This window comes from Conger conger, chromosome 7, assembly GCF_963514075.1.
Source record: "Conger conger chromosome 7, fConCon1.1, whole genome shotgun sequence".
Taxonomy (NCBI): domain Eukaryota; kingdom Metazoa; phylum Chordata; class Actinopteri; order Anguilliformes; family Congridae; genus Conger; species Conger conger.
This window is the reverse complement of record NC_083766.1, coordinates 63899514-63910715: the sequence shown is the minus strand read 5'-3', so window position 1 is coordinate 63910715 and position 11202 is coordinate 63899514. Positions and strand designations below refer to the sequence as shown.

At 46.8% G+C, this 11202-nt stretch overlaps 1 protein-coding gene across 1 annotated transcript in view; it reads left to right on the top strand.

Annotated features, from left to right (window-relative positions):
- Window positions 1-1826: 1826 nt before the first annotated feature.
- Window positions 1827-11202, top strand: part of LOC133132275 (neuroligin-2-like) — a 44276-nt gene continuing 34900 nt past the window's right edge. The window contains 1 exon segment of the mRNA XM_061247612.1: window positions 1827-1983. Coding sequence (XP_061103596.1) covers window positions 1878-1983 — 106 coding nt within the window. The 5' untranslated portion in view covers window positions 1827-1877.

Below are 11202 nucleotides of genomic sequence, written 5' to 3'. Positions count from 1 at the left end.
TATATATTATCAGTGCATAGTAGCAGTATCAAAATAACAAAAGGTGGTGAGTCAGGGTTGCATTTTGAGTCAATTTGCTTCAATATTTACAGTAGATTAGCAGTGTTGCTGGAATCACCGTAAACAGCAGACTAAAATCTGCTGCTGCTGCCTGAAGCACAGGGGCTACAGCAGCATCTGGGTCTGCAGGAGCAATACTGTCAGCGTTGGGCCCTGAATACTGTCAGCGTTGGGCCCTGAATACTGTCAGCGTTGGGCCCTGAATACTGTCAGCGTTGGGCCCTGAATACTGTCAGCGTTGGGCCCTGAATACTGTCAGCGTTGGGCCCTGAATACTGTCAGCGTTGGGCCCTGAATACTGTCAGCGTTGGGCCCTGAATACTGTCAGCGTTGGGCCCTGAATACTGTCAGTGTTGGGCCCTGAATACTGTCAGCGTTGGGCCCTGAATACTGTCAGCGTTGGGCCCTGAATACGCACAGACCAATACACATTAAATTATGAATGAATGCTTTATGCCTGACTGTGAGTAAATATGCCTGACTGTGAGTAAATATGCCTGACTGTGAGTAAATAAGTCAGCGTTGATCTGGCAGCAAATCCAATACAGGGCGAAGCTCACAAAATAATGCAATAAAAGGAAAATTCTACTAGATCAATATCCCAATTAAAATCCAGTCCAAAAACTTCTCCATATACCCTTCTCTTCTGGAAGGTCGGAGGTCAAAGTTCATGCGGGGTGCTGTGTCTTGTTCATGCCCCGTGCTCTGTGCTGCAGAGGACATAAGTCTGTTTCCTCCGGGCACGGACACGGCCAGCTGCCGTACTCCCCATCTCATGCTGTGTATCGTCAGCAGGAGGAATTGCTGGTTTTGGTTCTGTAAGCGTAGCTAAGCTCTTCCTGTCTTTCCCTGCCTTTAATGGCATTTCCCCCTGGAGCAAAGCTCTCCTCTGGAGCACAGCGCCACCTGGCCTTCAGGATGTTCCTCAGTTACACATCACTCAGAACATGAGTTAGTCTGTCTGGCACACAGTCCAACTCTAAAGATCCTAGTGTACCCTCAGCTGATAAGGGCAAGCTGTGTGTGTGTGTTTTTCTCTCTGGTTACCTGTACAGGTGTGTTTACAGCAGCGTGCAGCTGAATGTTGTTCAGGTTATGACCTTTCCTTGACCTTTGTGTGTCCTGCAGGCAGGAGCTGTGTGGGTGGGGTCTATCGCCACGGTGACACGATGAGGACTGCATGCGGCAATGGAACGTAACAGGGCACCACGCCCACATCTGCTCTGCCCCGCCCCCTGGCCACGCCCCCTCTGAGCCGCCACTCCGTCGGCAAGCACAGATGCGTTCCCACGGCAACACAGGCCCACACACTCCCCTCCCCTGACCGTTACCCACAATCCCACACTCCACCAGCTCCCCTGAGGGGGGGGGCGGGGCAGGGGCTGCTCTCCTCCGTTTCCCACACCTCTTCCTCTACCTCTCTCTCTCTCCCCTCCCTCTCGTCCCTCTCTCCTCTCCTTCTCTCTGAGCCCTGCGGGCGGTGCACGCTGATTGGGCGGGCCATGGTGTGGCTGTGGGGGCGTGGCCGGTGGTTGCCGTGGCTGCTGGCCGCGGTGTTCCGCGCGGTGCTCACGCTGGCGGCCCGACCGCCGACCGTCTCCACCAACTACGGGAAGCTGAGGGGGGCGTGGCGGGACCGGGCCAGCGAGGGCCTGGGCCCGGTGGAGCTGTACCTGGGCGTGCCCTACGCCAGCGCCCCGCTGGGGGAGCGGCGCTTCCAGCCCCCTGAGGCCCCCGGCTCCTGGCCCGAGGTGCGCAACGCCACACGCTTCGCCCCCGTGTGCCCGCAGAACCTGCACGGCGTGCTGCCCGACATCATGCTGCCCGTCTGGCTCACCGACAACCTGGACGCCGCCGCCGGGTACCTGCAGAACCAGAGCGAGGACTGCCTGTACCTCAACGTGTACGTGCCCACGGAGGAGGGTAAGCCACGCACAGACACGCACAGACCACTACAGCACAGACCACTACAGCACAGACACGCAGACACGCACAGACACGCACACAGACACGCACAGACCACTACAGCACTGACACGCACAGACACGCACGGACACACACACACGCACAGACACGCACAGACACACGCACAGACACACGCACAGACACACAGACAGGCACAGACACACGCACAGACACGCAGACACGCACAGACGCGCACAGACACGCACACAGACACGCACAGACCACTGCAGCACAGACCACACTGACACAAACCACACACGCACAGACCACTACAGCACAGACCACACGTGCACAGACCACTACAGCACAGACCACACACGCACAGACCACTACAGCACAGAGCACACATGCACAGACCACTACAGCACAGAGCACACATGCACAGACCACACACGCACAGACCACTACAGCACAGACCACACACGCACAGACCACACGTGCACAGACAACTGCAGCACAGACAGCCGCAGGGCTCAGTCAGTACAGACACAGGGCTCAGTCAGTACAGACGCAGGGCTCAGTCAGTACAGCCACAGGGCTCAGTCAGTACAGACGCAGGGCTCAGTCAGTACAGACGCAGGGCTCAGTCAGTACAGCCACAGGGCTCAGTCAGTACAGACGCAGGGCTCAGTCAGTACAGCCACAGGGCTCAGTCAGTACAGACACAGGGCTCAGTCAGTACAGACGCAGGGCTCAGTCAGCACAGACGCAGGGCTCAGTCAGTACAGCCAGAGGCTGTCCGGGTTCAGGGACAGAGGAACCAAACGCAGATTCAGGGAGAAGGTGAAAAAAGGCAGGTTTAATGAACAAATGGCAGATCCAAAATGTAGTCCAAAAACAGGCAATGGTCGTAATCCAAACAGACAGGTACGCACGCGGAGGGCAGGCAGAGCGTAGACGGAGAACAGAACAGAGTCCAGAAAACCAGGCAGATATCAGAACCAGAAAAATCCAAAAACAGAACAGACAGAATATTACAGGGCACAGGTACAGGGAAGCTAGAACCAGGGTAGGGAACAGAATAACGGAAAGACAAGCTAGCAATGAGAAACTGAAAAAGGACAGGTTTAAATACACAGGGGAATGAGACAATTTAGGCGGGGCATGGGAGTGAGGGCGGTCTAACAAATAGACATCAGGTGAGAAACATGAAAGGGCAATCATACAATGACAAGGGAGGAACGACGATGTGGGACTGGATTCACATGGACACACATGTAATACAAACGGCTCCGGATTAGGGAGTAGACAATTGCACAGACTTAAGGAATGCAGTGATAGTTAGAGAACAGGTGTGAACACTTCACAGAATTAAGGCAGGCAATCAGAGCTAGAACAGGGATGTGGAGCTACAGAGCAGTGCACAAATATGGAGAATGTTAATATGTTAGTTACGTGATTATACTATAAATAGGCGAAACTGAATGTTAGTTTGTTAATTAGACGAACATATTAGTGTGTTAATATAATTACTACTGTATAAATTCTATGCTAGTCGGGATTAGTAGATTAGTGTTTTCTACAAACATGAATGAGAAACCAGGAAGCACGTAAAGCGAGACGGAGAAGGAATCGTGGGAAACCGGAAAATTCAGAAAAAAAACACCCGAATAATGAATCATGCAGACAGGGAAGTGACTCCGGCTCAGAACTACATAAAGACACAGACATCACAGAGGAAGACGAGTGCAATGAATAATGAATGCTATGCTCTAATGCTCGTGTAGATTCTGTGTGGGGGGTATTGGGAGGACTGATGGTGTGGAAGTGTGTTCTGTGTGGGGGGTATTGGGAGGGCTGATGGTGTGGAAGTGTGTTCTGTGTGGGGGGTATTGGGAGGGCTGATGTGTGGAAGTGTGTTCTGTGTGGGGGGTATTGGGAGGGCTGATGGTGTGGAAGTGTGTTCTGTGTGGGGGGTATTGGGAGGGCTGATGGGGTGGAAGTGTGTTCTGTGTGGGGGGTATTGGGAGGACTGATGGTGTGGAAGTGTGAAAGAATGTGAGCTTGGGTGCGAAGCCTCTTGGATGAAAGAACCAACCCTTTATTATTATTATTATTATTAGCTGGAGTGACAGGGGGTCCGGAATGACACACAATCAGCTGTTCATAGGAACACACTGTCACGGCGGGGAGGACAGAGGAACCAGAAGGAGACACAGGGGTGTGGAAAATTTTGACAGGTTTACAAGCAGGTGGAGGAGCAGACAGAGTGTAGTAAAAAACAGGCAAAAGATTTTTTTTAAACCAGGGGGTCAGTCCACAGGCAAAAGTACATAGGTTGATCCAACAGAATAGTCCAAAAAGCAGGCAGGGGTCAAGCACAGGAAATCCAAACAGAAACACGGCAAGGGCAAACAAACAAGGCACAGGAAAACAAACAAGGCTCGGGAAACAAGGCTCAGGAATAAGGGGGCTAGAACAGGGGGAAGGAATGAAGGGCTCAGGATTCAAAAGCAGGACAAGGGGAACTAGCAGGGTGCAACTGAAAAGGACAGGTATAAATACACAGGGGAATGAGACAAACTAGGCGGGGCATGGGAGTGAGGGTGGTCTAACAAATAAACATCAGGTGAGACACATGAAAGGGTAAAAGCACAATAACGAGGGGGAAACGAAAACACGGACTAGATTCACAAAGACACACATGTAATACAAACGGCTCTGGACTAAGGAGTAGACAATTGCAGAGAATCAGGAGATGCAGAGATAGAGAGAGAGACGGGTGCGAATACTTCGCTGAAACTAAGCAAGTAATCAGTGATAGAATAGGGAGGCGGAGTTACAGAACAGAATTGAAACTGGAGATGCGTTAGTAAGTTAGTTAAGTGATTTAAATTACAAATACCCAAAACTAGTGAATATTAGTTCGTTTGTTTGACAAACATATTAGTGTGTTAGTATAATTAGTACTGTACAACTTCTATGTTAGTTGGGATTAGTATATTGGTGCTATGTACAAACATGAAATAGAGAGAAAGCAGGAAGTAAGGAATGCAAGATTGGAAGGAAGATTGAACCCTGGAACTACCGTAAACACCCGAATAGTGGGGCACGCAGACAAGGGAGTGACTGGGCTAGTAAACATTCAGACTCAGACATCACAGGGGAAGACGAGTACAAAGACTAATGAATATAAACAGAACACCAGACATGAATATGAAAAATAATAAATTACAAGAATAATGATAATAACCAATGATAAACTAACACAGGACAGAACACAGGAACATAACACACACTCCTACACACACACACACTCATACATTTACACACACACATACAGTCAGGTCCATAAATATTGGGACATCGACACAATTCTCCTCTTTTTGGCTCTATACACCACCACAATGGATTTCAAATGAAATTAACAAGATATGCTTTAACTGCAGACTTTCAGCTCACAAATCAGGTGAACGGTGTAGGAATTACAACAGTTTCTATATGTGCCTCCCACTTTTTAAGGGACCAAAAGTAATGGGACAATTGGCTGCTCAGCTGTTCCATGGCCAGGTGTGTTATTCCCTCATTATCTCATTTACAAGGAGCAGATAAAAGGTCTAGAGTTCCATTTCAAGTGTGCTATTTGCATTTGGAATCTGTTGCTGTCAACTCTCAATATGAGATCCAAAGAGCTGTCACTATCAGTGAAGCAAGCCATCATTAGGCTGAAAAATCAAAACAAACCCATCAGAGAGATAGCAAAAACATTAGGTGTGGCCAAATCAACTGTTTGGAACATTCTTAAAAAGAAAGAACGCACCGGTGAGCTCAGCAACACCAAAAGACCCGGAAGACCACAGAAAACAACTGTGGTGGATGACAGAAGAATTCTTTCCCTGGTGAAGAAAAACCCCTTCACAACAGTTGGCCAGACCAAGAACACTCCCCAGGAGGTAGGTGTATGTGTGTCAAAGTCAACAATCAAGAGAAGACTTCACCAGAGTGAATACAGAGGGTTCACCACAAGATGTAAACCATTGGTGACCCTCAAAAACAGGAAGACCAGATTAGAGTTTGCCAAACAACATCTAAAAAAGCCTTTACAGTTCTGGAACAACATCCTATGGACAGATGAGACAAAGATCAACTTGTACCAGAATGATGGGGAGAGAAGAGTATGGAGAAGGAGAGGAACTGCTCATGATCCAAAACATACCACCTCATCAGTGAAGCATGGTGGTGGTAGTGTCATGGCGTGGGCATGTATGGCTGCCAATGGAACTGGTTCCCTTGTATTTATTGATGATGTGACTGCTGACAAAAGCAGCAGGATGAATTCTGAAGTGTTTCGGGCAATATTATCTGCTCATATTCAGCCAAATGCTTCAGAACTCATTGGACGGCGCTTCACAGAGCAGATGGACAATGACCCGAAGCATACTGCGAAAGCAACCAAAGAGTTTTTTAAGGTGTAATGTTATGCAATGGCCAAGTCAATCACCTGACCTGAATCCGATTGAACATGCATTTCACTTGCTGAAGACAAAATTGAAGGGAAAATGCCCCATGAACAAGCAGGAACTGAAGACAGTTGCAGTAGAGGCCTGGCAGAGCATCACCAGGGATGAAACCCAGCGTCTGGTGATGTCTATGCATTCCAGACTTCAGGCTGTAATTGACAGCAAAGGATTTGCAACCAAGTATTAAAAAGTGAAAGTTTGATTTATGATTGTTAATTTGTCCCATTACTTTTGGTCCCTTAAAAAGTGGGAGGCACATATACAAACTGTTGTAATTCCTACACCGTTCACCTGATTTGGATGCCCTCAAATTAAAGCTGAAAGTCTGCAATTAAAGCACAATTGTGGTGGTGTATAGAGCCAAAAAGATGAGAACTGTGTCGATGTCCCAATATTTATGGACCTGACTGTACATTCACACACCTATACATACATACACACACACACACACACACACACATACACACAAACACACATACACAGTCAGACGTACACACACACACCCACACATACACACAAACACACATACACAGTCAGACGTACACACATGGAATTATGAGTAATCACCCTCTCCTTCGCTGAAATAATAATACTGTTGCTGGCAGCCGATATGGGAAGCTACGATAGTATGGAGTTATTTTGATGCCATTAAGTTATTTTAATGCCAAAATGTATATTTTTAAATTATTGTAAAACAAATTTGGTATATATATATATATCTTCTTTTTTTAAGTACAAATTTTTTTTTTAAGAGAAGCTGCATTCCGAGTCTGAAATGTCCGCACTGGTAGACGGACAACGGCCACTCACGCAATGGAGGTTTCCCAAAACAGCACGCTAAACCGGTAATTTCTAGAAAGACGAAATAAAAAGTATGGATTTTTCTTCCACATTATGAGTGTCTAGCTTGTCAGGACCCAGTACAATTGCAGACAAGCCGTAATGGTTTTGACAATACAACGGAAATCAACTAGCGCCGGTCAGATGCAAGCCATTGAGCATAACGTGATGTAATGTTATCAACTAAGCTAACGTTAAGCAGTAATGCAAACATATTAGGTAACCTGTTACTTTAACCAGCTAGGTAGTTATAGCTAACGTTACATTTGATGACTACGAGTTATAGTTATCGATTACCTAGTTTAACGTTAAGTAATGACAACTACTACTCGTCGCGACCGTTACTGACACTTCCTGTTGTGCGGACAAAGAAAACAATGGGGAAACGCGTTAGTTCGGCATCTTCCTATCATGCAAAAGCTTTGCTTCTGCACCATATACTAGAATACGACACCGTAAGCTCATTAAACTTGAGTCATCAATTCATCGTTCAAGGCCCTGCAAACAATTAATGAATTGAACAACTCTAATTTGTGCTGTCCCTAAAAAGTACAATGTTTGGATGTCTAATTAAGAAAAGCTCATTTTGAATTAATTTAGATGAGTAAGTGGGCAGAAGTGAGCAAGTGGAGATGAAACTCTCCCAGGTTTCTCCAACAGCCTGGTCTGACATGGCCTTCAAGTGCTGTCAGATCCAAATCTCTGTCTCGGGAACTGCTCAGTCAAAGTGGTTTCTAAAGGTCTGGATCGAAAGATGTTGTGAAAAGGGGTCAGAGTCGGGAGAGAAGAAATCATTACTCTCATCGCCTCATTTTTATAGAGCAGGGCTGTAGGTCTGTTCTGCGGGGGTCACAATGTCTGCTGAAATTTAGTGTGTTTCAGAATTTACAAGGGCTAATTAACTTTCTGGTGTTTTCTTGAGATATTTTTTTAGTTTTAGTGTTTTTTTTTATTTTTATTGGCCTGCACAGTTTTTGTGTGCAATGAAAAATATTTGAGATATTTACAGATGTTTCTGACAACATAACAGTGACAGGTATAAGGAATTTTGTTCTAAATCAAGACTTCAGGTAACTCCAAAGCAACTCACTTCTGAAAAGACGTATGTCTTGGGTGTAAACAGTCTGTAGAAATGTGTTTTCACTCGCTGTTGAATTGTATTTTTGCTTTACAGGGCCTGTCTGTTCGCTGACACCTTTTCATTAAATAACACAAACATCCAGCGCGTGCCACTTCCCTCAGCTAAAACACAGCAGGCTGAATAATTCATACTGCGCCTCCATGTTTTAATAATCTCATCCACGCAGTGCACAGAGCCGGGGGAGGGGAGGACGAGCCAGGAGCCATACCAGCATGGGGCATACACCAATGCATACCCAACACATTCCCACACACATACCCAACACATTCCCACACACATACCCCAACACATTCCCACACACATACCCAACACATTCCCACACACATACCCCAACACATTCCCACACACATACCCCAACACATTCCCACACACATACCCCAACACATTCCCACCCACATGCCCAACACATTCCCACACACATACCCCAACACATTCCCAACACATTCCCACACACATACCCCAACACATTCCCACACACATACCCCAACACATTCCCAACACATTCCCACACACATACCCCAATACATACCCACACACATGTCCAACACATACCCCAACACATTCCCACACACATACCCCAACACATTCCCACCCACATGCCCAATACATTCCCACACACATACCCCAACAGATTCCCACATACATACCCCAACACATACCCACCCACATGCCCAACACATACCTAACACATACCCCAACACATTCCCACACACATTCCCACACACATACCCAACACATATTTAACCATGCCCACACACATGTCCAACACATACCCCAACACATTCCCACACACAAACCCAACACATACCTAACACATACCCCAACACATTCCCACAAACATACCCAACACATTCCCACACACATACCCAACACATACCCAACAAATTCCCGCACACATACCCAACACATACCCAACACATATTGAACACATGCCCAACAGATTCCAACACACATACCCAACACATACCCAACCCATTCCCACACACATACCCAACACATTCCCACACACATGCCCAACACATACCCCAACACATGCCAAACACTTACCCCAACACATTCCCACACAAATTTCCAACACATACCCCAACTCATACCCACACACGTACCCCAACACATTCCCACACACATTCCCAACACATACCCCAACACATACCCACACACATTCCCACACACATTCCCAACACATACTCACACACGTACCCAAACACATTCCCACACACATTCCCAACACATACCCCAACACATACCCACACACATACCCAACACATTCCCAACACACATTCCCAACACATACCCCAACACATACCCCAACACATCCCCACACACATTCCCAACACATACCCCAACACATACTCACACACGTACCAAAACACATTCCCACACACATTTCCAACACATACCCCAACTCATACCCACACACGTACCCCAACACATTCCCAACACATTCCCAACACATACTCACACATGTACCCAAACACATTCCCACACACATTCCCAACACATACCCCAACACATACCCCAACACATACCCACACACATACCCAACACATTCCCAACACACATTCCCAACACATACCCCAACACATATTTAACACATACCCCAACACATTCCTACACACATAGCCAACACATTCCCACACATACCCAACCCATTCCCACACACATACCCCAACACATACCCACACACGTACCCCAACACATTCCTACACACATACCCCATTACATACCCCAACACATTCCTGCACGCAAACCCCAACACATACCCCAGCACATTCTCGCATACATACCCCATACATACCCACACACATACCCCAATACATACCCCCAACACATTCCTGCACACATACCCCAATACATACCTAACACATACCCACATACGCACCCAAACACATGCCACAACACTTACTAAAACATGCTAATCACATATTAAACATCCACCAAAACATGTACCAAACATATAAAATATATAGTAAACACAAAAACCAAATATCCACCTTAGCCAATCAGGATTTAGTTCCGTTTTTCAAGTGTAAAGTGATTATTGAAAGAGATGGCAGGAAACTGGTTGTGTTAGTGTTAGACTGGAGGACCAGCTGACCGAGGGTAGTGTTTGGGCTGCAGTTCTGGGTTTGCAGAGGCTTGCATTGAGTTGTTTGGACTTATTTTTAGATGCTCTTTAAAATGTGTTTTTTCTGCATTCAGTTAGAATTGGATGGGCCTAATCCAGCTCATTATGCTTCTCCTGTATTCCTGCTGTTTGGCTTCATGAAACTATCAGACATGTCACTCCGAACTCCAGTGAGAATATGTATTTAATGTTTTTGTGTGTGTGTTTTGGAGAAGATGCAGGCCCTTCATTGACTGCCAGACTACCTGATACAGCGCGTTTCTGTCAGAGCAGATTCTGCTGTCCTGGGAAGAGGGAGCTTTCTGGATGGCCTTGATCTTTCTGATTCAGTGCCAGGGCCCCATTTCACAGTATTTCTGCAGCAGATCTGCCTGCTGCTATAACCCCTATAATTCAGTGGATATCATTGTTGGAAATGTTTTCTATATTGAGTTATTTACACCTTTAACATTTTACTACCACTTACTGCAAGACCAGGAGCTGCAGAGCTTTCAAGAAACAAAGCAAACTCGGTCCCAGTCCCACTCCTATCAGAACCAGGCTGAGACCCAGTCCCACTCCTATCAGAACCAGGCTGAGACCCAGTCCCACTCCTATCAGAACCAGGC